The 26,165-nt window shown below is 35.0% G+C and overlaps 3 protein-coding genes across 7 annotated transcripts; 2 read left to right on the forward strand and 1 right to left on the reverse strand.

Annotated features, from left to right (window-relative positions):
• Positions 1-239: 239 nt before the first annotated feature.
• On the forward strand, positions 240-14,314 carry LOC18047870. 4 transcript variants are annotated; one of them, XM_024188388.1, is made up of 22 exons: positions 240-842; positions 1,607-1,865; positions 2,034-2,139; positions 2,227-2,368; positions 2,501-2,765; positions 2,939-3,306; positions 4,050-4,123; positions 4,899-5,052; positions 5,494-5,677; positions 6,219-6,486; positions 7,768-8,325; positions 8,857-8,914; positions 9,685-9,772; positions 10,444-10,518; positions 10,606-10,689; positions 10,864-11,007; positions 11,778-11,850; positions 12,246-12,328; positions 12,442-12,496; positions 13,279-13,394; positions 13,492-13,666; positions 13,741-14,314. In XM_024188388.1, the coding sequence occupies exons 1-20, from the start codon at positions 548-550 to the stop codon at positions 13,339-13,341; spliced, it is 3,396 nt and encodes a 1,131-aa protein (XP_024044156.1). In that variant the 5' UTR covers positions 240-547; the 3' UTR covers positions 13,342-13,394; positions 13,492-13,666; positions 13,741-14,314. The 4 variants fall into 4 exon arrangements, with proteins under 4 accessions (XP_024044156.1, XP_024044159.1, XP_024044157.1 ...); XM_024188391.1 differs by having other exon boundaries at positions 7,768-8,274; XM_024188389.1 differs by having other exon boundaries at positions 2,612-2,765.
• A 1,148-nt stretch (positions 14,315-15,462) lies between these two features.
• On the forward strand, positions 15,463-17,928 carry LOC18047871 (probable protein phosphatase 2C 51). Its single transcript, XM_024188918.1, has 5 exons — positions 15,463-16,021; positions 16,414-16,670; positions 16,768-16,909; positions 17,045-17,207; positions 17,411-17,928. The coding sequence occupies exons 1-5, from the start codon at positions 15,700-15,702 to the stop codon at positions 17,655-17,657; spliced, it is 1,131 nt and encodes a 376-aa protein (XP_024044686.1). The 5' UTR covers positions 15,463-15,699; the 3' UTR covers positions 17,658-17,928.
• Positions 17,929-18,957: 1,029 nt separating this feature from the next.
• On the reverse strand, positions 18,958-24,644 carry LOC18047872 (ETO1-like protein 1). Of its 2 annotated transcripts, XM_006443921.2 has the most exons (5): positions 23,529-24,594; positions 21,700-23,415; positions 21,081-21,372; positions 19,587-19,896; positions 18,958-19,435 (listed from the first exon to the last, which is right to left on the reverse strand). In XM_006443921.2, exons 1-5 carry the CDS (start codon positions 23,657-23,659, stop codon positions 19,215-19,217), a joined length of 2,670 nt encoding a protein of 889 aa, XP_006443984.1. In that variant the 5' UTR covers positions 23,660-24,594; the 3' UTR covers positions 18,958-19,214. The 2 variants fall into 2 exon arrangements, with proteins under 2 accessions (XP_006443984.1, XP_024043851.1); XM_024188083.1 differs by lacking the exon at positions 18,958-19,435 and having other exon boundaries at positions 19,772-19,896; positions 21,086-21,372; positions 23,529-24,644.
• Between the last annotated feature and the right edge of the window lie 1,521 nt (positions 24,645-26,165).

Genomic DNA, 26,165 nt, shown 5'->3' on the forward strand with positions numbered 1-26,165 from the left:
CATGACTTAAAACTATGCTAACATATATAATTAATGAGATTACATATTTACTTTTGTATAATTATGTTAAAAAAAGACTGATTTTAAAATTGATCGACTTGCAATACAATATACAAAAGTAATTAAGTAAATATATAATGTCATTAACTATGTTCTAATTTTCCAATGTTATTCATTATTTTTAACCGTGTTATTATTAATATAATATGCTGAAGCCCTAACAGGATCCAATATTTTTTAAAACTCCCGCATTTCGGGTGTTTTTTTTTCTTCCTTTTTAAAAGAAACTCGTTACTCCTGTGGGATTTTAGGAAAGCAAACAATGGCCGTCTAGGGTACATACTTAAACTGATTGATGAGATCTATGCTATGCCGTGGAAAATTCAAAATGCCACCGTTGTGGTCCCGCAGTGTTAAAAATAAACCATTGGAGAGCGAAATCAAGAAACAGAGCGCGCGCGTATCCCCGTTCAATTTGATTACCAGCTACGCTCTCATTTCAATTTCTATCGTAGAAAATGAGAAGTGAGAAGACTCGTAAAGAAAAATGAGGATTTATGAGCTCGAGTCGCATCTGTCCGTTTTAGGGTTTATTATCGTTGCTATTGTTACACATGCGGCGACGCGTTCAAGCGGAGAATCGTCGACGTGTTTGACAGTGTACAAAGAAGGCGGTGCACCGGCGGTGTTTCAATCCCCAAAATGCCCTCGCTGGAAGCTCTCAGATTACAATTCGCCACCACGCACCACGAGCCGTTGCCAGTCGGCTATGCGCCAAGGCCGAAGAAAATCTCAAGAGGATCGCACTCTCTGCGCTCTCGACCTTCACATTCCCTTTCCTGGTTACACTATCTCTCTGTAGATTTATATTTACTTACTTATTGAGACATATATTTATGTCTGTGTTATGAAATGAAATTAGGGGTTGAGATTAGGGTTTAATTGTAAAGCAAAATATGTATGTACACACACACACACACACAGAGTTTGATTAAAATGATAAATTCTGTATATGTTTAATGCTTAATGGTGAAATTTTTAGTAAATTAACATTAATTTGGACAAAACTGAAGAATATTTGTCAGTGACTTAATATTTACTGTCAAAGGATGTGGAATTGCTCCGAGTAAAAATAAGAAAGTTATCTTGTTGAGACTAGCGTCTTCTTTGCTTTGAATGTTAAAAAGTAGCTCTATGTTGAGGTAGTGATCTTATTGAGGTGATTTTGAGAAAAGAATCCTTGTTGTCTTGAGGATAATAAGTTCTTTGACGGGTATTTTATTTTTTCCTTCGACCTGAAGTTATGGTTTGTTTGGTCAAAGTAAATTATATAAGTTTACATGTGGTAGCAAGCCATTTGGCCATTTGGCCTTTAATATTTGAACTTGAGGTGTTTTTTTTTTTCACAATAAAAGAAAATCTAATTGCACTTATTTTCAATTCCAAATTAAAAATGCTGCACTTTCAATTGCACAAGGTAATGGGTAGAAACACATTTGAGAATTTGAGCAGTTGTAATGATGGTTTTGTTGAATATAGAAGTCTCAATTATTGTTGATCTTGTAGTAGTGGTTGCTAAAAAGTATACCATTTAGTATTGGTGCAGGTAGGAGAGGGCGTCAGGAGGTTACAGTAGGAATTGTGGCAGTTTTTGATGGCCATAATGGTGCCGAAGCTAGTGAATTGGCTTCAAAGCTCTTACTGGAGTATTTTGCTCTGCATACATATTTTCTCTTGGATGCAACATATTCTGCTGTATTAAAGAAATCCGCAAGAAGATTGCCAAACAAGGGAGAACGTGATATTGTTTTCCAAGTGCTTAATTGGGATGAAAAACTCGGTCGGCATGAGTTGAAATTTGAAAGGTTTTTTTCTTTTTGCATTATGTTATTATTATTCTTATGACTTGTTTTATAAATATGGATTCAACTGCTTAGTTTCACTCAATATCCCTGGGCTATTTCATCTTTTATTTATTTATTTTTTTTCCAATTATTGGTGATATGTTTACACAGTTATGAATAATTTTACAGGTTTAAGTTCTCGTTGCCTGATATTTTTGATGATTCTTTCCACTTGGAAATTTTAAGGGAAGCATTGTTAAGGGCAATTCACGACATTGACACAGCATTCTCTAAGGCAAGTTTGATTTAATGTTTTCTATAATTTTGGTGTACTTCATCGCCTTTTCTCTTATGTTGACATTCATTCTGCTGGGCCATGAAGGAAGCATCTAGAAAGAAGCTTGATTCAGGTTCTACAGCCACAGTTGTACTGATAGCAGAGGGCCAAATTTTAGTTGCCAACATTGGAGATTCAAAAGCTCTTCTGTGCTCTGAAAAATTTCAGTCTCCTGCTGAGGCCAAAGGTTGGTTTTGTTTATGTTATGATGCTTAATCATGTCTGCTTAAGGAGTATATTGGCAGCACCATAATTATATTTGTGATATTGGTAAAGACATTGTTAAGGTAATTCATTTCATGGTTCTTGGATATTACAGCTACTTTATTAAGGTTATACAGGAAGCGAAGGGATAATAATGCTATTTCAACTTCACAAGGTTATAATTACTTAAAATCCACAGTATCCAATGGACTTGCACATTTTACAGTCAAGGAACTGACAAGAGATCATCATCCGGATAGGGAAGATGAAAGGTATCGAGTGGAGGCTGCCGGTGGTTATGTTCTTCAGTGGGGTGGTGTTTCACGAGTAAATGGCCAGCTAGCTGTTTCCCGAGCTATTGGAGATTTATCTTATAAAAGGTGAGGTTCCTGACCATAATGAAGTAAGTATATTTGGTATTCCCTTCTCCTTCAATGGAACATTTCTACTAAACATTTAGACATGTTGATTATCTTACAGTATCCTTAAGCTGGATTCAAAAGCATTTTTATAATTTAACATTCTTATGAGTTTTTACTTTAATAATTATCAGTTATGGTGTTATATCTGTGCCGGAGGTGACAGATTGGCAATCTCTGACTGCCAATGATAGTTATCTGGTAGCTGCATCTGATGGTGTGTTTGAAAAGCTGAGTTTGCAAGACGTTTGTGATGTATTTTGGGAAGTACACACTCATGGTACTGCTGGACCAGGATTCCCTTCTTCATGCTCATACTCACTAGCTGATTGCTTAGTGGACACTGCTTTTGAGAAAGGCAGCATGGACAATATGGCTGCTGTTGTGGTTCCTCTTGGATCTATTTATGTTTCTGAAAACCTGCATAGAGAAAGACGCATGGAGGAGGGAGACATAGATTGCCCTAGCAAAGGACTGCAAAAGCTTGTCTATAAACAATCGGGTAAATTGCCTGTTCATGGACTTTCTGACAGCTTATGTGATGCACGGTTCATGGGCATTGGAAATTAGTTTGTAGTATTTGCATTGCATTTATGATTTATGACTCTATAATCTATTGCCTGCTATTATTCTGTTCATCTTAATTATGAAAATGCTTTAAAAGTGCACAAAGGGACTTGTATCATATTGGACATGACGACTTCACACTTTCTTTAAGAGAGAACAACACAAAAGTTAGAAGAGTATTATTGGCTGGTTGCCTGGTAAAATATGAATCTTCTTATCGGCCGTGTTTGTGACATGCAATTTTAGATCCATAGCCAGTCACACCTGACTTTTTGGTTTCTCAAGGCAGCCAAATAAATAATGGAAAAACTTCCCCTGAATCTTTTGTTGTAACTTTATGTTCTCAGTTTTGTTGATATCTTCTGCATGCTTATCTATGTTTAGATATTATATGGTTTTACTCTGAATGTGTATGACATGTGAATACCACACTGTATTTCACCTTTCACTTAAATACATATACTCTTTAGAATTTAATTTTACCATGATGGTTGTAACTAGTGCCGATGTTCAATTCTTGATGTCATGTTATGAATTTAAGATAACAAAGTGGTTTTTGTGTTTTTTCATGTTGAATGATTTATTGGCTGTGACATGTTTTCATCTTCTTTCTGTCTGATCACTTTGATAGCTTCTTTCTGCTAATGAACTAATTGTATCTTTGTCATCATGAATCAGGTAGCGGCATGAATATGAACCTATTACAACTGAAACATGCTCATCCACTTACAACAAAATTTGACAGGCTATTGGTAAGGATGGAAAGTTTTTAATTTTCTTTTCTTGATGTATTGCCTGAAATTAACTCTTTGTTTAATTATATTTTTCCTTGATATTGTTGAATTTTTATGAGGAAATATATCATAACTTTTCCTTGAGAAACTTTTGGGGCGCTGAGATATTTAGGTTGATTTGTTCATTTTGTTTTAGAACATCACATTTTTTATGCTCCCGTACTCAACTTATCCTCATGCTCTTAATAATGTATGCTCAAAGAAAAGAAATTAGCAAATTCAGACAATATCTGTTAAGTTATTTTCAACCAACTTTTGTGCATATGGTTCGTTTTCCTTTCTATTGTGAAGGGTCTCTTTTTTCTTTTGTTGTCAGATATAACAACTTAGTTTCTATGATTTTTCTGTTAACTCACTGAATTGAGATTCCTTTTAGTTTTCCATTCTAATTACTGACTGACTGGTTTCATGTTCTTTAAACTTGTGCATTTATTTGATTTGTTATGCATGAAATTTCTTGTAGAGAAGATAATTGAATTGATTGTTGTGACAATGGCAATTTGATTGGATTATGTTGCCTGAGTTCCTTTAGTAGATTTTACATACATTTTACTTATGACCATCTAAAAACTCTGTTTAACTAACTGCTAGATCATTAAATTTGATTATTGGCTGTTCAACGAATTTTGGCAATTGAACTGAAGAGAAAGTTATAGGAATATAACATGGAGGCTTGTATCATCAATGCAAGATTAGTTTGAATAAATGATGTTGGCTGCTTTTCTCCCTCTAGGTTGAAGGAAACCATGGCAGTTTTGGCTGTTTTTATTTGTCTGAAAACCTAAATGACAATGTGGATAGCACATTTGGGGCTCAAAAGGATGACCCAGAAGATTATGTGTATGACTTATCGCAGACTTTACCTGACACCCTTAATCATCAGTATGGTAAGTAAGTTTCTATACTGTAATTAATGTTGCCTTTTTCTCCCTTCTTTTGGTGGAGGAGTAGATTGGTAGTTCTTCAACTGATGGTGTTTACTAAATGGTGGTTTTAAATGACCCCTTAACTGACACTATTTTGTCCTTGTTTCCTTTTGTGTTGGATTCAAGGCCAATCAATCTCTTCTTCTTACCTTTTTGTCAATGGATTTTAATTTTAGTTTGAATCTCTCATCTTCTTGGCAGTGTTATTCTAGCAAATGTGCACCTGGACAAAGCCATTTTAATTCCTTTGATAACTTGTTTAATCAATGTCTGGGTCCTTTTATTAATAGTTTTTTGAATTGTTAATCCTTTTAGGAATGTTAGTGAACTGGTCATCTTACAGCCAGACTGCATGCGCATTTATTAATAGAAAGCCATTTCTTTTCATTTTCCTTTCTGTAGGTGAACTTCTAAATTTGTATAATGACCAAAATATGTGCTTGCACTTTGGGACGACAATGGATGGAATTAAAGATCAATGCTTTAAGCCCGGAGGCTTTGCTAGTTTCGTTGGTTTGCTTGAATCTATACCCTTCCTTGATGTTGGTTCAGAATATGGATCAAATGAGTATGTGATGCCTGAGAGGTACATATGTTCTTTAGTTAGTTTTCTATCCTCAATGACTTTTAACTAAGCTATTGATAGTTCAAGTTTGCTTTACTATGCAAAGAAATGAACTTGAAGTTGTTAAGTCTGATTACATGCATTCAATAACTAATTTCGCACAAATGCATACCTAACCTTACACAGATACCATAATTATAGTATACCTTATGAAATGATCAAAGTAGCACTAAAAAGTTGTATCTAAGATGTCACTGTCTGATGAGTATGGTGTTTATTTGCTGGGATGTCATCATATTGTGACAATTTGATATTAGTGGTTGGATAATGTGTATATGCTTGTAAAAACTAAAGCGCGTACAACCATAACCTAATAGGTAGAAGAATGAGACTAGTGGAAGGTGATATGAACGAATTATTATTTTAATGGTATCAACATAGAGTTTTTGTAGTGATCTTTGCATGGGATATGAAGTTGATTTGCATGGGATCTTGGCTAAGTGGATAGAGTTGATTTTTTATTGTTTCATCTTATTTTTTTATTTTTTTCTGTCCAAACAAGCATCTTAGATACTAGGTGCTTCTTGATTGCCAGGTATGTACTAAAGAAAAGGTTTGGTCGTGGATCATATGGTGAAGTATGGCTGGCCTTTCATTGGAATTGTCATGAAGGCGATAATTCTTCACGCTGGAGTGAATTAACTAAAAATGTTTCAGGGGAAAGCATTTGTGAAGATATGTCTATCAGAAATCCGTGTAACAGTTCATCTACTGATGATTTCCATGGTGGTTATTTTCATGACAGTCTGTTCATTTTAAAACGTATAATGGTAAGCATTTTGATTGTAAGTTTTTCTTTATTTTTATTTTTCCCCTTCCAAGCCTTTAATCCTATAAGCTCAAACGAGTGTATATTGAGGACTATATCATTATTTCTAAATTCTAGCCTTTTTTTTTATCTGTGCTGGATATTATCGGAATATGATTAAAAATTGTGTGAAATATAACCTTTTTTGTGCGCAAGTTTACCAAAATGAAGATGGAAAAAGGGAAAAAAAACTCTGAAAATGGGTATTTATAGCTTTACAAAAAAAAGAAAAAGGGGAAAAAAAAACACTCAAAATCTTATATACAAAGAATCAACATCCCCTGAAACAACCCCCACGAAAGCTCTAATATAACTCAATCAATTGAACCTTTAGTCACTTGTTGAAACCTTGGTGATTACAAACGTACTTGTAGTAACACATGGGCTGTTGTGTTTCAATTGTCATTAATGTTTCTGTGACATCTACTAATTCATAGATTCTTTCCTAGTGTATCTCTTCGTACTTGCCCCTTGATTTTTCTGTTTCAAGGCAATATTCTCTATCACACATCTTTTTCTTAGGGATATTTATTTATTTAGTTTAGTTATTCTTTTATTATTAGTAATTTTTTCTTATCCACACACACTATCCCAACATTTAGAGGTAGCTGCATACCATCTTGGACTGGGACTTTGCAGTCTTTAGATGTGGGGTTAAACATCCAGGTCGCTGGGCATATTCCGAGTGGTAATATTTTGCAAAGTCTGGTACTATTTCCTCACATTATTGTATTTCTGGTGACTTTATGAGGCAAACTTTTCATAAGCAAAAATGCAGAGTTGTAAAATCATACATCTTTGTCTAGAATTTGTGTTCTGCTGAACATTGAATATTTTCATGTTGTGTTTTGCATTTTTTGGCTCTGACTATTAGCAGGATAATTATACTTGATAAGAATTCAATTCTCTGTTGAAACTACAAATTGATAAATGAAAAAACAACTGCCCTTATAAGGTGTGTTTAGCAATATAGAAAGTATTTTATGTAAGGTTAACTGTTTAAAGCCGTGAAATGCGATCAATCATTGTGCTTCTATAGCTGGTGTCTTAAGTGATACAACTAATCTCCTACCATTTACGTGTTCATCTTTTCAGTAATTTCATTTCTTTCTTCATTCATCTGTCTGTTTATCTGGATACATCCTTTTGTTTGAAACTTGCTACTTTGCTGTTTTTGATGAAATTCATATTTCAGTTTGGTTTTCGAAGGTACTTTTATTTTAGTTGATTGATTGCTAAACAGGTAGAGAGAGGAGTTACTGTTTACTTAAGTGGTCTGCGCGAGAAGTATTTTGGTGAAGTCTTCTTAAATGCCTCTACATCTCTTGGAGATTTTCATTTTTCTGCAACATCAAACACATTCTTGGAAGAATCAAGATCAAATTTTCTTGACCTATTGGAAACTAATGAATCAGTTGTCCGTGACCTGGGGAACAGCTGGAGTTTTGAAACCAAATTTTCGAACAAATCTAGATATGAGAGAGCTTCGTTTGAGGCAGGCTTGAACCATATTGCCAGATATGTAGAGTCTTTTGAATCCCAGTCTAACGAAGTATGGCTTGTATTCCGCCATGAAGGCATCTCCTTGTCAAAACTTATGTATACCGTGGAAGAAGTGGAAATTAGTCCCGAGGAAGAAAAGACTGAAAAAGTAAAGGAGGCTCAGGTATTGCGTCCATCTAAATGGTGGCATTGGTTGAAGACAACAGAAGCAGGACAAGATGAAATGCGCAATCTTATATGGCAGTTGGTGTGTCTGCGTGCCAATTTCAGCTTATGTCAAACAGTCTCAGAAACTTTAGTAATAAATTTTCAAATTTTTTATTTCATATTGGTTTCTTGCGTGAATCGTTACCTGGCTTGGATTAACAGGATGGCTTTTATACCTATATTTTTTGGCTTTGCAATTTCATTGACTATGCATCCTTTTAGCATCTGGATTTTGGGCAAGGAAGTTGAGATATTTGTCTCATTCTATCATTGAAATTTAGGATGAGTTCATGTTCAACAAACGAAACTTCCCCTAAAGGAAAGGATTATTTGTCTCAAAATCCTTGAAGGTCACATGTGTATAATATCATGCTAGGGTAATTTAGCACTTTGGCCATATTTTCATTTCTCAATCTCAGCTTTTACTGAATGAACAGTGCTTCAAATTGGAGATCAAATTAACTCATATGAAGTCTTTATGACTCTATCTAGAATAATTGCATTGTTTTCATTGAATATGACTTTTAGTTGTGTATACCAAATTAGTCATCTCTTACCTCTTGTTATATTTACTTCTGCACCTAGCTACATACATGATGTGCTTGTTTCTTCCTTTTCACAGTTGATGGCCCTCAAGTCTTGTCATGACCGCAATATAACTCATAGGGACATCAAACCTGGTAAGGACACCAACGCAGAGTAGCATGCAATAAATAAATAATAATTTACTAAAACAATGATGCTATTTTTGGGTCTTGGTCAAAGTTCATCCACCCCCACTCCCACCCCCAAACACCGCGGTGGCAAGTCAAAAATCATTGCTATATATGTACTTCGATCTGCCTGTTTAGCTTTCACGATCTTCCCTCACACTTCATGGCGACAACTGATGCAGAAGCTGATTGTCATTTAATGATGCTGATGAGAATCACTTGCTGTGACTCCAACAATTTACAGTGGTTTTTGTTGTGACAAACAGTTCTGCTGTCAAGTGTGTGTCTGTGGCAGAGACTACTGAGAGCTGTGTAGGAAAATAATATTAGTTTTCAATATTTTTACAATCTCACGCCAACCATTTGTGATATTAAGTACAAATTAGGGAGTAAATTTTGAGATGTCGTGGCCGATTATGTCAATTTATCTGCATTTGGAGTCATGTTCTTTTTGATGTGGCATACACAGAATTTTAGTAATTTAACCATATATATTTGTTTAATGACTACTTCCTGTCCCAGTTTGTCTTTCATGTACTTTTCAGAAATCTTTTTATGAATCAGAGATTAGTTTTTGCTTTACATTTAATCACCAATATATCTATAGTGATCTCTCTCTATCTCTTTTTCTTTTTGAACTTTTCTTTTCTCTGATCATTTTTCACGTTACTTATTTGCAAGAATAGTTGTGTATGGATTATGCTAACGCAGAATGTTTTTGTATCTCTTATTGGAAGAGAATATGGTGATATGCTTTGAAGATCAGGACACTGGGAGATGTTTGAAAGGACCTCCAAGTGAAGAGAAGAATGTTACCACCAGAATGTAAGTTGGAATGACATGCAATTTGCTTCTTAGTTGAAGTTTGTTCCATGTTATATGCTGAAGTGTGATACGATGTGATGGGTTATGGCATAATGAGCAGACCTCAAGGTACTACATTCCTTCACAAACCCACCTCGCTCTCTTTTCTCCTTGCCAAACCGACCAAGCTAACATAAACAGTAGAGGATTCCCTTTTTAATTGGCCCTTCCTCTCTTCATACATGACTGCTTCTCTATATTTAGTTTTACTCCCATCATTTACCAATGTAATTTCCAAGTGACCTTTTGAGTAATAACTTCATTAATAAAGTTTTAGTAATAGCACTCTGGCTATTGCTTGTCATTTCATTATTTAACAAGTCAGGGGGACTATTGTTGACAATCTGGTTTTCCCCCTCTTTTGTGCTTTTCTTTATTATTTTTAACGAAGTCTGGGTGGTGAATGAAAAAGAGAAAAAGCAGCATCTTTTTTTTCCTGATACTATCTTCATACTTTTGTTTACTCTTTCTTACTGTTCAGAATTCCATTCTTTCCCTTGTATTTTGCATCAAACTTTAGGGCACCTTTCGCCACCACTTGCAAGAATTTGAATGTTTCTGTTCTCTATCTACTTCTGTGTTTATTTATGATAAAAAATTTTTTATTGATATATTCTTCATTAATTTTTTAGGCGCATTATTGACTTTGGCAGCGCAATAGATGACTTCACAGTGAAGCATTTATATGGATCAACTGGACCTTCTAAGTAAATTATTTCTTTTTGAGAGTTATGTTCTTTATTTATCCACGTTTCTGAATCATATTAATTGATATTTATCTTTTGTTTTGCTAGAGCTGAACAAACTTCTGAATATACCCCTCCTGAAGCTTTTCTTAATGCTACTTGGTATCAAGGGCCAATAGGCACAACTTTGAAGTATGTCATGTTCCTACTCAATCAACATAGTTAACTTTCTTTGTCTACGTTCAAGAATATATGCTTTAGTTTTTTCTAGTCACACTAGATATCTGTCCTTGTTGGGTTATCATATGCTTCCATCTATATTTTTTTTTCGCAATTATTAATTGCCATTACTTATTTGTTTGACAGGTATGATATGTGGAGTGTTGGTGTTGTGATCTTAGAGATGATTTTAGGATCACCGAATGTTTTTCAGATAAGTGATTTAACGCGTGCTCTTTTAGATCACCATCTTGAGGGTTGGAATGATAGCTTAAAAGAGCTTGCTTTTAGGTAAGTGTGTGTTGTTCTTGGAGGCCTTCAGCTTAAAAATTGCTAAATACCTTTTCTTTCTTTTAGTTTTGAAAATTTGAGCACCTCTACTTCACCAGGGATATTTGATAATTATTCCATCATAATCAACAAGTTTATGAAACACTGACTTGTGCTTCTAATCTTGTTAGTTTTGGGCCGCCAATTTTTGCTTACAGATATTCCTAGTGAACTCCTACATGTTGAAACATAAGTGCTTTGTATAAGACCAACGTGCTACACATCCCTTTCTTCCTCTCCCACTTTTGAGACTTTATCTTATAAGCCCAACTTCTGCCTTCATGGTCAAATATGCCATATTTATTTATGATATTCCTCTGCATTCAGTACCTGTGCCATATCATGGGGTCGGCAGATCTAACGGTCAGTTCTATTTTATTTTTCTCATTGTAAGTAAGAAATGAAACCTGAATTATATTAAAACCAGTATGGGGATTACATAAAGTGAACAAGCTGTCCGCAAAAAGAGTATGGGAATTATAGAAAGCTATTGGTAAACCTTGGTCACTAGTATCTACCCACAACTAGTTGAAGCTTTGTTTAAATTTTTGTTGAAATATCAAGTAGAATTCTGAAATATTCTGAAATTAGGGCCCTCTAAATTGTGATTTTATTTTTTATTCTTTTATGATTGAGAAATTAATATGTTGTTCAATAGGGGAATTAATTTTTTGCATGCTTATAGGAAGAATTTTAAAATTTTTGGTTTTGTCTTTGTTTTGTGGTGCCAGACTTAGGTCTTACATGGAATTATGTATCTTAATTCCTGGGGGTTCCTCAAAGCTTAAGCATACTTCAAACCAAGTAAGTTTACCTTTGTTTGTTTCCAGATGTTCCCCTGTACTTTTGTTCCCGTCTTTGTGTTTGTGGGGTACCATATTGGCTATATGTTTTATGAGTTTGTTTTTGCACATTCTTTCTTTTCTCGATTTATTTACTTAGTTTGTTAGATAGTAACTATCGTTTTATCATATATCACTGTATAGGTACCCGACCGGCATGATTGCTAATGTGGATTTTATTCTGTCTCTCTTATTTTAAAATTTAAAATTTCAGCATCACCCTCCTTCTTAAGTCAGCTTTTAGTCAAAGTTTAGAGGATTATAGTATGTTATTGTCAATGGTGCTCTGAAAACTCTTTGCCTATTATTATCCTTCAGATAATGATGTACTAATAAAATTTGATTTCTGGTATTCAGGGTGGACTCTCCCCTGCTTCATGGAAATGCTCTGAAGAGTTTTTTTCACTAAAAATAAAGGGTAGAGATCCACTTAAACAAGGGTAAATTATGATATCTTGCATTATGTGTTTTAAGAAAATGTTGTTCTGAATGTTGCGTTTCTCCTCAGCACTGTTCTTTAGTCATCATATTCTTGTTTTTACCATCTTTTTAGGTTTCCAAATGTTTGGGCATTGCGGTTAGTGCGCCAATTATTGCTTTGGGATGCAGTAAGTTTTCAGATTCATAGTTCTATAATGTTGTTGCGTAGCATTTAAGGCTTGAATTTGTAGTTACTAATGTGAATTGTTTTAATACAGCCAACACTACATTGTTGGACAATCTACAAAATGTTTAAAATAATATTAAGTTGTCTTTTGGCTTAGCTTCTGTAGCATTCATATGTTTTTTATAAGTTCTTTCAGTTTTTGGGAAGTAATTAATGTGTAAAAATATTGGTTTATTAGAATGGGTGTGTGGGGCCATGGTTTCAAGTTGGGAAATATTGATTTTGGAATTAACGACAATAGAAAGGCCCATTATTGCTCTTTGTAATGTCTGATCTCTTGCACTAAGAATTGTATTCTGAATTACTCGGTTTTATCATTCTAAATGAAGGCAGTAATGTAAGGGACATATTTTTTCTTGTGCGAAGGTGTGTGCATTTAAGTTCACTTACCTTTTTTTTTCTTTGTTTTTTTTGGTTGGTTTTTTTTTTGGGGGGGGGGGGGGGGGAATAGTTGAAACAGCATTTAAGTTCATCTATTTTGTCAGCTGAGCTAATGACGGCCTTTAAACTTCTTTGTTATTTTCTCCAGTCAAAAAGTGGGAGCTACATGCATGGTTTGGGGTTTAGAAGATAAGTGAGCTGGTTATTATAGCTTAGGATTATCGGGCATTAGAATTAATATGGCTAAATTTTTTCAATCACCTTCAGTATTTTAGATTTTAGTTCTGTAGTGTGCAGTTGATTTATTATTGCAAGCCAATCTGAAGTACATTTAACTTGTAGGAGGATCGATTGAGTGTTGACGTTGCTCTGCGGCATCCTTATTTCCAACCTTCCAAAAGATGAGTTGGTGAGAGGTATACGAGTTTCTTTCACTTTTTTCCCCCGTCCCACTAAAGGTACAGTACTCTTCATTTTCTTGTAGTAATTACCAGACGTAATACATATCGTTGTTATACTCTAGATTTTATTTATGTAGATGCAAATCTTTTTCAGGTATGATGGCGGGCAAAATAGAGAGTAAAATCCACAAGTCAAGTATAGGCATGCCACTAAGTCAAGCTAAAGAAAGCATCCCCTTGGACTAGAGATTCACTTCTTTCTTAACGTGAGACATTTGGCTTTTCAAAATTAGGATGACCTGTCACTGGCTTCAAGCGGTACCTATAAGGTGAACTTCACTGAATTTTTGTTCTAATTCATACTTGGTGTTGATATACCATTCAGACTTTCTGAAAACTGCAGATGTCCGAATCAGTGCCTTGCTACTCAATAGGTACTCGACGGGAGTTCAGGTGGAGGATGGGTTCAAGTTCCGTGATAAGATTGCAACAACCTAAGATCAGCACCTTCTATTGAATTGATGCATTGCCAGGAGTAGTTGCTGGTGACTATGATTATATTCAGCATCGCTGTCCTCTTTCAGTTCAAGAATACTGCCATAGGACTGTCACAGGGGGATAATGACAGTTTCTCAGTTCTCTTTTGCTATGGGTAGTATGGGGACTTCTCGGTAGCAGAAAGTGGGGAACAACCATATTCGTCCCTTCAACAGGATTCTGAAATGGTCTTGACCCTAGTTTGCAATTTTGCCACGAGTTAAAAAGGCATGGGACCACCATATTTGGGCCCTTGAATTGGACACTGAAATGTTATTCACCTCCGATTTCCCTAGTGTTGCACTGAAGTTGTCCGCAAAACGGCTTTTATGTTTTTAAAACTAATGTTATAATTATTTACTTTAATTGACAATATTGATTTTATATTTTTGAAAAATGTGGATTAAAAGCAACACTTCAATTCAAAATGGGTTCTTAAATCGTGGTTACTGAATGATGTTAATTAGTGCAGCAAAATGTAAAGCACATTCTTGTAAAACCTTGCGAAGCCACAGCCATTTTGATTAGGTACAGGTAATGGCTTTTCAGATGTGCACGAAAACTGCACATCTGAAAGACGAAAGAATGAATTGAAATAGGTATTTTTCTTTTAATTTTTTTAGTTGTATCCACATGAAATCTACATTTTACGATCCGTACCTGAGAAGCATACATAACCTAACAAGAGTATATAAATATTCAAAACTGTGGTTATTTTTATTTCTATTTTTTCATATACAATCAAAGAGTAGAAAATATTCTTTCATTAAAGTGAGGGATTCCCCTAAAAACAATAAAAACACACAGTCATACACTAAAAGATAAAATGTACTATTCTAAAATGTGTGTTTTTCTAGTCTTCTAATTTATTTATTACTTAATAAAGTTAAGGATTTTTATTATATAATACTCAAAAAGCTAGTTCAATCACTCTCAAGAAGTATTATAACCTGAACCAATATCTCAAATAGGGGGATATTAGCTTTTTGTGTGATATCGATCTTCTATAGAATCTTATTTAATGAGGACATCATCAATTTAATAAAGGGAGAATTTCATTAAAATATAAAAGGATTTATATTTTAATTATAATTCAACAGAATAGGGTTTTTATTTTATAAAGACATTGTCACTTCAATAAAATGAGGATATTAAAATGAAGATGCCACTAAAATATAAAAGAATACATATTTTAATATATTAGAGACTGTATTTTTTTATTTGATAATAATATTTTCATTTTATTAAAATAAAGATGTCCTTATTAAATAATATTAATAATTAATTTTTTTCTCATACAGATGCTCTCATTTATTACATATTATTAAGTCAAATGATAGAATAGTATATCTTGACAATAAATAAATAAATAAAATAAGAGCTCATGTATAATAATATTCATAGACACTTGTCACCTTATATAATAATGTAAGATACACAATTATCCTGCAACTGTTCAATAAAAATTAAACAACTAAAAAAATATGAAGTAACAAAATCTTATTTTTTCACTACAGTTGAATTTTCATAAAATGGTGGAGGACAGTTGTTTACCTTAACAAGCTCCGTATTCAGATTATTATACAATACCATTGATGTGAATGTGCAATCCTATAACATTTTTGGGCTCTCAAATAGTCAAATGTATACTACGAAGCTGTTAACTTATTCGGGGATCAAAGGATGAAGAAGACTGGTGTTATTATGTGTATCTGCATTAAAGAGCGCAGAATGAGTAATTTGCTCTTCTAGTTTGCATTTTATTTCAGACAGAACTGAACTCGAGTCGAAAGATATTACTGAACTGCTCCGTCACGCAGCCAGAATGGATGGATTTGAAATTGATACAGTATTATTATTGTTCTCGTTTGGACTTGTACTTAATTCTTCTTATACGGCGTCGTGTTCATTTGGGAATGGGAACAGGATATCTGTATCATCATGTACGATGATCCATGACGACGAAGGCAGTGTTCCTAGTGTTATTGCGTCTGATGAGTGTCTGAGTCTCCTCCAATGGCCAATCTCTACAACTGCATCTCTTCGTAATCGTACGATCGAGTGTCAGTTTGCGCAGCTTAAGGGACGCCGAAAATACCAAGAAGATCGTATAACATGTGATCTTGACATGAACATGCCGTCTCTTGGTTATTTCTCTCTCACTTTTTTATTTGATTATGTTTAATTTGTGGTATTAAATTTTGACATTGAAGGACATCTATCTAAACTTGACAAGTTGGTTGGGTAATTTTCACAAACACATTTTGCTGTAAAAGAGACTAATGATATTTGACCAACTTCAAGGCAAGTTAGTGTTGTAGTCATTTGGGAACCTGCTCTACTTCAACACCTCCCAACGCAAATATAGGTAAACCTAGAATTATTATTTTGGAAATTACAGGATGCATGCGCCTAATTTGAAGAAATACAAGCGCAGCATAAAAGGGATTTCTTGAGAGGGGTGGTGCAAGGTGTTTGACAATGTATAGCTTTACTGCTAAAACAATGTATAGCTTTACTACTGAATCTGTGGGTGCAGGCAAAAATGATCTGAAGGAAGTTAGGCTTGGTATTGCAGCAGTTTTTGATGGTCACGGCGGTTCAGAAGCTAGTGAAATGGCATCCCATCTTCTCTTGAATTATTTTCACCTGCACTATGTATCCAAAATGTACAAGCTAATGGTGCAGCAATACAAGGGAGAGCTGACTATGGCTGAGAGTAAGTCTTTGCTGTTGCAAGTTTTAAAAGAATTACTGTTGAGTACAATCCATGATATTGATGTCAAATTTACTCAGGTCAGTATTATGCCTCATTCTCTTGATTTTGATTCTCGCAATTATTCCAGTATTTTGCTCCTCGTAACTTTGCATGTGGCTCATTCATTATCCTCAGGTGGCTCTTGAGAATAATCATATTTGTGGGTCCACAGCCACCATCATTCTAATGTTTGATAGGCAAATTTTAGTTGCAAATGTTGGTGATTCAAAAGCATTCCTCTTTTCTGATAAGATTCAGTCTGGTCAGGGTGCTGAAGGTCTCAATTTCCTTGTTCTGCTCTGTGTTTAACCATGTAAAGTATTGCACCTACACAAATAGTACACACACTTGACAACTGAATTTTATTACATGGAACAGCTTATGAGTGGGATGTTAAATGGTAATTTGGCAGCAATGCTTTCTGCTATAGAATTAGCAAAAGATCATCATCCAGATAGAGATGATGAAAGAGCTCGAATTGAAGCAGCTGGTGGCTCTGTTATTGTTTGGGGAGTGCCTCGAGTTAATGGCGTCCTTGCAATGTCGCGATCCATTGGTGACATTTATTTGAAAAGGTAAGCCTCTAAATTCATTTAATTTTGGATTCATTGTCAAAGCTGGTAGAAAGCTAGAAATTAACTAGTTTCCTCGCTGTCTTTAATGGCGATTCTGGCCGCTGGGTCTCATTTTCCGTGCCAATAGATTAACAATTATCAGAGTTTGTTAAAGACGTGGGGGCTGCGCTTCTAATTCAAAAGTATTCTAACATTGATTACAGGTATGGTGTTATAGCAGTACCCGAGTTAACAGGTTGGCAACCCCTGACTACTGCTGATAGGTATTTGATGGTTGCAACTGACGGCATTTTTGAGAGCCTGACAGCAAATGATGTCCGTGATCTAATATTAGAATGGAATTCGCACGATATCCAAGGATCATCATCTTCGTTGGCTGAATATATTGTAAACACGGCTTATGATAAAGGCGGTACAGATAACCTTTCTGTCATCTTGATTCCCTTATGAGTTGGGCTTTTCAGAAACTCGTACAAGGAATTAGCATCAACTGTTTTGCCTCGCTAATGTTTTCCGTACCGTAATGCTGCATCCATATGATCTGGCATCCATATTCACAAATTATTCTGATTTCTGATACTAACATCTGCTTGCCAGTCTCAGAGCTTTGCTGGCGTTGAATCGATTACTGCGGATTTATTTTTTGAGCAGTTCGTACGCCGTCCGCTCAAACAGTTTTCCTTCGTTGATTAAATTATGGGCTCAGCTGTGTTACCATTAACTGCGGCAACATATTCCCATTCTTTTGTCTTTCTTGGGTTAATTACAAAACAATCAGATAGTTTAAAATTTTGACTCATAGTCCTACTTATTTTAATTTTTTAAACTTAATTTAAAGGGGGGGTATTTTTTTAACTATTAATTCACACACTCATCGTCTGAGTTTCAAAAAGAAAATCTACTCTGTGCACCTACCCAAATGTCAAATGTATCCTTGATAAAACTAATTTTTTATTTGGGCTAAAAAAATGATTAAAATAATATATAAAAAATTGATTAAATTATTTACATGCGCACTAGCGTCAGTTTCATATCTCCAGTAATTAACATTTAACAATTAAATTCTATCACTGACTCGAAAGTTATTGAATATGAGATGTGAAAAAAATCTCTTAAATAAGTGTCGAGCATAAAATGACTTTGCCTCCAAATCCTTGTTAAAATACTTTCAAACTTGTTCATTAAGTTCTTAGATGTAAGAAAAAAAAATGAAGAGCAATTTTTTCTTTTTTTCCCCCACTTTTTGAGACCTTATTGAACAATAAAAAAAAAAAAATTAGTAAACTAATAAATATGTTTTTATTACATAATGAAATTATTGACTATATATTGAACAAGTATAATGAAAAAAATATTAACTACAAATTAAGAACAAGGATTAAATTCATATTCATATTTATCATAAAATATGGTTTATAATTAATACATAATTTTACTATATATTGAATTAATTAATTAATTAATAAGTGTATTAATTTGAATATATTAATTCAAATATAAGAATAAGTTATTTTGTCTGTGAAATTAACTGGATCAAATACACCTAAGTGTAAAAAATTTCAATACTATGGACTCGTGTGAAAATTTTGAATTTTTTTCACTTTTTTAATTTTGTAGCAACACTGGGGACTGCAATGTTAATAATCCAACAAGAACATCTTATTTGGGGTTAGATCTTAAGGTGGATTAGAAAAAGACAAAAAATGGAGTCTGTTACCACAGCGGTAACCCAAGTAACCGTTATCAAAGTCAGACGCATAAACTGACTTACAAGAAATTAAACAGCATTTTCCAGCCATGATAAACAAAAGATCAAGGAATATTTTGCCAATATCAATAATTTGATTATCAAAATCCACAATGACAGATTACCGAAAATAAAAAATGGAGGAGAAAAGAGGGACAAAAATGACATGGATTTTACTTACACACTCGTATCTATGTATACACGGTGATTATACAATTCTCTTTTCTCACATTTTCGTCTTTAACAGTCTTGTTCAACATTTATGGTTCATGGCTGTATACACGGCTATGAAGCTCCAGCATTTCTTGATCATTTGGATCAACAGAGAGAGCTGCTCGACAATCTCGCAAAGCCCCCAATACATCGCCAGTGTGCTCATGAAATGCAGCTCGCAGGTGTAGAAGGTGAAGGTCTGCTTTGAATGCGATTGCCCTTGATAGCTCTGCAATTGCTTCATTCTCTTTGTGGCTGTCCATTAAAACTGTTTCAAACCAAAACCACAACCAGCTCCAACAAATAAATGCCTCGAAATATAATAGAAATATATGATAACTAAATCTTTCTCACGTCTCATATACAAGACAAATTGCTAATGCAAACTGTTATGTGCAAATTAAGGAAAACAATCAGACCTGCAGCTCGATATCTATAAGGGTAAACCCGGAGGGGATCTAATTGAGTGACCATCTCTAGATCTGCCCTTGTGAGTTCACGATCACAGTATTCAGATCTCTTTTCATAGGCAGATGCATTGTTCCGAGCCTTCTTAATCAGTTTCGTCATTTCCTCGTATGCCGTTGTTTTATTATTTTTCAGAAAATGAACCCGAGCAAGACCCTGGTGAGCGCGGGTATGCCGGATCTTTAGTGCATTGCTGTAGCAATCAGCAGCCAAGTCCAACTGCCCACAGTCAACATAAACACTTCCTAGATTGTTCAGTGCCTGGAAATTGGAAATTCAAAAATTTTAATAAACAACTAGAAAATTGTATCATCCCAACATTTTTACTCCACTTAAGTGTACCATTGGAAATAACGTAACGACATAAATTATCTTACAAAAGGATAAATAAGCTGATAATAGCAAAAAGCCGTAACAACTGGGAAAAGTTGCAGCTTGTAAAATCCCAAATTATATGCTCCACTAATGACCAACTTTCTATGAAAAAGAAACAAAACTAAGTCAGCCTTTGCATCAAAACACCCCATCTCATTACCAAGGCCAATAGAAATACAAATCCTCAATAGTAAACCATTACTCTCAAATATTTGGGAAGCCTGCATGCAAATATCCAATGAGCTACTACATTGTTACGTTCTCCAGAGGTATACAGTATTACAGGGCAGCTGGTTCCACCCCCATCTTCTAAGAGAATCTTCTAGACCTTCAAGGTAAACAAAGGCCCCAAGCACATCTTTTCTAATAACCAGAATGAAATAAACATCCCCACAATAATGTATCAAGCACAACAGAAATAAGCAGGAATCTCATTTATGTACTGCACTGAAACTGGACAGGAAACCAGGAATTGCAGTCATCATCAAATTTTGCCATCCAGACTTTCAAATTTGTAGAATAGACACTTTGGCAAAATAAAGATTCCCCATTCCTTAGCACAACATTGAAACCAATGTTTACAAGTAGAGACAATATGGTTGAATCTCTTCTAATTAATATCTTCAATCAGCAGATGCTTATTATCTTAATCAATTGAAAAGCGGAATTCAATTGATAGTAGGAACCATAGCTTTTATCTGGTGCACTTTGTCATCTACCACAGGTGCCAATATGTTCTTGAACCCACAAATTAAGTGAGAACTTTAAGACACTGAAATAGAATCATAACATCAATTTTGGTTTAATGCAGAATTGTGCTATAACATATACAAGGAAAAACTTGAATTCCTTCAAGAACATACATTTAAAATTCCTCATCCCCTCTTCTAAATTTTTTCTCTTTTAAAAAACAAATTAAAAAAGGGAAGAAGAAGAAGAAGAAATAGCAGTTCGTGGAGGACCAATATCCAACAGTTATAAGAGCAACAATAAAGAAAACATTTTTGGCAGACCGATTATCACAATTAACAGGGTGGAAACCTTTAACAAAATCGTAGGTCAATTCATACCTGACCTTTGCGCAGCCTGTCTGAGGGGCACTTCAAGGCATCTTCAAGCAGTGAAACAACAGTTGAAGAACAAGATGAATCCTGGCTAGAGTCGGCCAATGCATAGGCCTTAAGGAAGAAGGCTTCAAACGATCTCTTCATTTGGATAGACTCTTCTGCTTTTCTAAGCCCTTCCTCACAATGACTCGTATCATATAAAATCCATCCCTCATACACCAGGCGTTCGTGATCACTGGCTGCATGTTGGCGAGCTAACTGTAAACTTCGCATGGCTGCCTCAGGACAATTTAACCTGATCAAGATAGAAGTGAGTTTTGCTCACCCTTGCACTATAATCATAACAACATTTAAATTCTGAAGGTACAGAAGACAAACACGGAGCTGAAGATCAGGCCCAATAATCGAAATTACTCACAATAGGAACTTGAATTTTCAGGAAATTTTTATTTTTGTTCCTTCCATTGTCAGTTAAAGTTGCATATTTTGCAGCTAGGTTAATCATATGTTATGGATGATTATAAAAAAGTAAACTAGAAAGAAATAACATGCATAATATAAGCTCCATTTTCTTCACAAAGGAAAAAAAAAGAACAAAAAAAGATTTAGATCCTGTACCCACCTAAGGAGAAGTAAAGACTGCCTGAAGTATAATACTCCTTTTGGAGCATCAGATTCAAGCATCTGGTAGATTACAGAGAGCGATCCGATATCATCAACAGAAGACCACCGATCATACAATTGCAACCAGCAATCTGCTATAGTCCAATTGTCAATATGCTCACGTACAAGCATATGGAGTTGGGATGCTGCTACCCGTCCCTCAAACATCCTATAGTCTGGTGAGAGCGTGAGAATTGCCTGAACATCACAAAGGGCTGCTTGGTAATCCTCAAGAGCCAAAAAGAAACAAAACCTGAGCTCCAAGCATTCTAGAGCTAGTTTAAACCCAAGAATCCGATTAATTTCTGCAAGTGCAGCTTCAACATTCTGTTTTGTCATTAAGGAAGAAGCGCGATACATGTAGGGATAAGAAAGAGTTGGATCCAAAGCAGTTGCTTTCTCAAGATCTTCCCACCTCTTATCACCTTCACAGTATAATGATCTCTCCTGATACATCCATCCTAGTGGGGTAACTGAGGATATCACAGAGTTGAGCTTCTCATAAGCCCAAAGTTTATGACCCTTAATATAACCCAATCTAGCCAAGCCTGCAATGGAATAGATGTGGCCCGCATTTACAGCAGCCTCAAATAGATGTTCAGCTTCATCATACTCTTTCCTTAACAGCCTCACACATCCCAACTGATGAAACGCCAAGAGTCTCTGTCGATCAGTTTCAGCAGACTCTAGCAATCTTTCCAGGAAACAAACTGTTTTATCCGATCGAGGATCAAGGTTCATAGCAACTTCACTTAATAAACAGTACAGTGAAAATGAGGCCAACCCAACCATGATTGATCTATGTTGTCTATTAGCATGGCTAAATATTTCCACCACCCGTTCATCATTCAAACAGTCAGGCAGTTCCCGTAAAAAAACTTGCAAACATGACACAGCGAGAACAGGAGAGTTTTCTTCAATAGCATATCCCATGAGTTCCACAGCATCTTCTCTAGAAGCAACCAAAGATGCAAGTTTCCTATCACATGCATCTTTGAGCCTTTCACAGCAAAACTTGTTTGCAAATATCAATATTTCCAACAAAAGATTTGGAGTGACTCCATTCAAACTGCCAGTCACACTGAAGTCACTTATTATCCTCAAACCTGAAGGAGAGATGTTGTTTTCAGACAAATCTATGTCTTCACAAAGTGATTCCATAAAAGACCCATTAAGCATAGCACTAAATGGAGCTGAAAGGGCTGCAAATTTCTGCCTATCACACTCTATTTTCTCCTCGTGAATCCTAAAAACAACATTTCTCAGAACTTGGTCCCCACTCATTGAAACAGTCTCATGGGAGCCGGCCACATTTATATCTGTCTGAAGATGAGAGGCAATATCTATCGGTCCAAATTCTTGCAAACATTTGTCACAATTGATAAGCAGGTCAGCAATAAGCTCTTCCCCTTGCTTCTCATACTTTAACCATGCCCCAAACACAAGCTTTTCATGAACGGTGCTAGCCTTCTGCCAAGCTTTGCGGAGACTTCGCCGCATAAGTTTGGCTTCCCCAAGGCCCTTAAAGACCTGAAATTGCAATAAATAGAGACTCGACCTCTCTTGAAGAGGACATAATTCGAGTTCCTCATGAATTTGAGCTAAAACTTCTACGTAATCAACTGGTTTGTAATTAGGTAGTATTCGCGGCTCAGGTACCTTGATAAAGGATTCTCTGCAATATTTTAAGTCCACCAAAAAATTATAAAAGAAAGTCTCAATCTACTGAACATGGAAATCAAAACAGCATAGATTTTAGAAGGAAGAAAATTGAGCAAGGATACTTACATTGATGAAGAAGAAGAGTTGTGTGACGATAGTTTCGAGAGCTTTCCTCTTTCAACTTGGAGCCAAGACTGAGGATTGAAGCCATTAAGCTGTGATTCTTTACAAGAATCAGAGGGGAAAAAAGTCCTCATGGGACATAAGAGATGAAACAAGTCCCAGATCTCCACAACAGCCAGATGTGTTTCTCTCTCTCTTCAAAACTCACACACAACTAGAAAATAATGTAATAACAACAGGAAATACACAACAACAAGAACAGTTCCCACTTAATCACAAAACGCAAACCTAGCTAAGAAATCTTCCAGCCTCACTAAGCCACAAAATGATTAATTGAAGCTTAATATCAACAAACATCTATATGGGTATACTCATCATAATTAACTTAACTCCAAAAAGTTTAACAAAAAAGAAGGTTCCTTTCCCTAATAAAAACCGAAACTTTCTTTGAAATTGCAGTCAAACAAACCCGTATTGGTCCTATTTTTCAGAAATGATTAAGCAAAATTAAACTAAGCTCTAATGGAGAGCAAAGCAAAGCAAAGCAAAGAGCATATAAAGACCAAACACCCACCAACAGTCATACAAGATCTCTACCAGAAAGGAAACCAAGCCAAACCCACATTATATTCCACGCAAGCCTCTTACTAACAAAGAAAAATGACATAACAGACAATAAAGAGAGAGAAGAGCCAGCTCTGTTTTTGGTTTTGTTTGAATTTACTGAAGCAAATCTGACAGAGCTGCAGAGGCTTGATGAAGGAGAGATCAAAGTGAATAATGTAATCCAAACGGAAAATTTCTGAATTTCCACTTTGTTTGTTTGGCTTTTGCTTGATAAAAGGGGAAATCTTTTTTTTTTTCTTTTCCCCTTTTTCTTTTCCTTCGGTTGGAGACCAGAAAAATTGCAGCCACTGTTTGTTGGAAATACAAAACTAAAGTCATAAATCAAAATCTTAATAATAATGTCGTTTCATTTTATGTGGACCGGAGGAAAAACGACGCGTCGTCTCGATAGAAAATGAATAATGCTCCAGAGTTGTGCTGTTAGTAGTATTAATAATTACTTTCCCACGACGTGGTCCTTTGAATTGAAGTTACTGCTTGCTAGTAGAATGAATTATGGCAAGCAAGAATTAATTAAGAATGAAAAGGAGACTGTCTGTCTTCGATAGACTGCTAAGCTAAGAGATCTGTACAGCCCTCTAATTTTAGTGAAAGATGATAAGATTAATAAATGAATGATGATCATAATGGCGACTGGTGAGGGGTCCATCCAGGAACTGGCCCCACGTTTGGAAAATAATTCATGCCGAAAGATATCTATCGAGTAAATCAAATGAATTTGGAGGCAGTGTGATTTTATGTATCTTTGAAAATAAGCACTTTTTAACCAAATGTTGTGAACGAGTGGGGGATTTGCTGGTCAAAAAGATTCTGACATTCTTCTGTATTTTGTACATCACATAGATTTTGGGATTGCGTTGGTTGGAGGTAGTTACCACTAAAAATGTAACGTTATGTCATCATCCCATTACTCTTTTTACAATGTATATTGGCACGGCCAGTGAGTGCTATGCTGCCTGCTGTTGGAATAAATTAATAGTATATTTACTTCTTAAATTGGATAATTGAAATCTAGAGTCAAAATTTAAATTTAAAATTAAAATTATCGAGAGTATTCACTTCATAAAATAGAAAGTGGGAGTTTGAATCAAAATCGTAAAGTTACTTAATTTGAGAATAGGGAATTCTCTATCGAAAATGGCGATTCTACTCTCATTAATATTTTAAAATTCTGAAAATATTTTCTCATAAATAAACAAATAATAAAAAAAAACCGCAACTTGCAGCAGCTAGACGTGATTTCGCTTACAAAATCGAGTAGCAGCAATAACTGCGATTGAGTAGCCAAACCATTGTCGTCAGCTGCGGAGCAGTAGCTAGTCACTGATGTCGTATTCTTTTGGACTCTTTTTTAGTAGTAGCAACAGTCGCGATTCAACAGCGGCAACTAGCTTGATTCCATTTTGTTGTTATTGCTGTTGCTGCTACTATTGTTGTTGTTGTTATTAATAATGATAAAAGTATTTATAATTAATCAATATATTAATGTTAATAATAATAATCACAATAATTAAAATATAAAATAATAATTATGACAAATAATTAATTAAGGACTTTGTAATAATTTATAACAATTTAATTCATTCTGATTTCGATTCCTACGACTAAGATGAACAATTTATTCTAATTTTTATTTCTTATTATGATTCCAGTTCATTATGATTTCCGCTCATTTTAATTTCCTTTTAGTAAATGTACCATAAATCATGTTGAGATTTCATGAATAAATAAATAAGTAAATACTCTTGTCAAAAAATAAACAAAAAGTAAATACAGAACGGAGGATTAATTGATGAAGTTGTGAGTAACTACATGGGAATTTTTCCCAACGATGAGATTGAGAAAAATATTGAACAGCACGTGCTTTAGTCACACCAGCAAGTGCCGATGTTTTCGCCATTAAATTTTCGGGGAAATAGCATGTGAAATGACTAAATTACCCAGCATCTCGTATTCCGATAAAATTGTTGAATTTGGAGCTGCTTTAATAATTAATCTGCCAAACCCACCCCG

The sequence above is a fragment of the Citrus clementina genome, unplaced genomic scaffold (assembly GCF_000493195.1).
Source record: "Citrus clementina cultivar Clemenules unplaced genomic scaffold, Citrus_clementina_v1.0 scaffold_3, whole genome shotgun sequence".
NCBI lineage: Eukaryota > Viridiplantae > Streptophyta > Magnoliopsida > Sapindales > Rutaceae > Citrus > Citrus x clementina.

Coding starts and splice junctions, on each gene's coding strand:
- LOC18047870 (XM_024188388.1), top strand. CDS start 548: ATGAGGATTTATGAGCTCGAGTCGCATCTGTCCGTTTTAGGGTTTATT. Junction 6,487..7,767: donor TCATTTTAAAACGTATAATG/GTAAGCATTTTG, acceptor ATTGCTAAACAG/GTAGAGAGAGGAGTTACTGT. Junction 12,329..12,441: donor AGAGATCCACTTAAACAAGG/GTAAATTATGAT, acceptor CCATCTTTTTAG/GTTTCCAAATGTTTGGGCAT.
- LOC18047871 (XM_024188918.1), top strand. CDS start 15,700: ATGGATGGATTTGAAATTGATACAGTATTATTATTGTTCTCGTTTGGA. Junction 16,022..16,413: donor CATGAACATGCCGTCTCTTG/GTTATTTCTCTC, acceptor CTGTGGGTGCAG/GCAAAAATGATCTGAAGGAA. Junction 16,671..16,767: donor TTGATGTCAAATTTACTCAG/GTCAGTATTATG, acceptor CATTATCCTCAG/GTGGCTCTTGAGAATAATCA.
- LOC18047872 (XM_006443921.2), bottom strand. CDS start 23,659: ATGAGGACTTTTTTCCCCTCTGATTCTTGTAAAGAATCACAGCTTAAT. Junction 21,373..21,699: donor CAGTCTTTACTTCTCCTTAG/GTGGGTACAGGA, acceptor TATCTTGATCAG/GTTAAATTGTCCTGAGGCAG. Junction 19,897..21,080: donor ACAGGCTGCGCAAAGGTCAG/GTATGAATTGAC, acceptor TCCAATTTCCAG/GCACTGAACAATCTAGGAAG.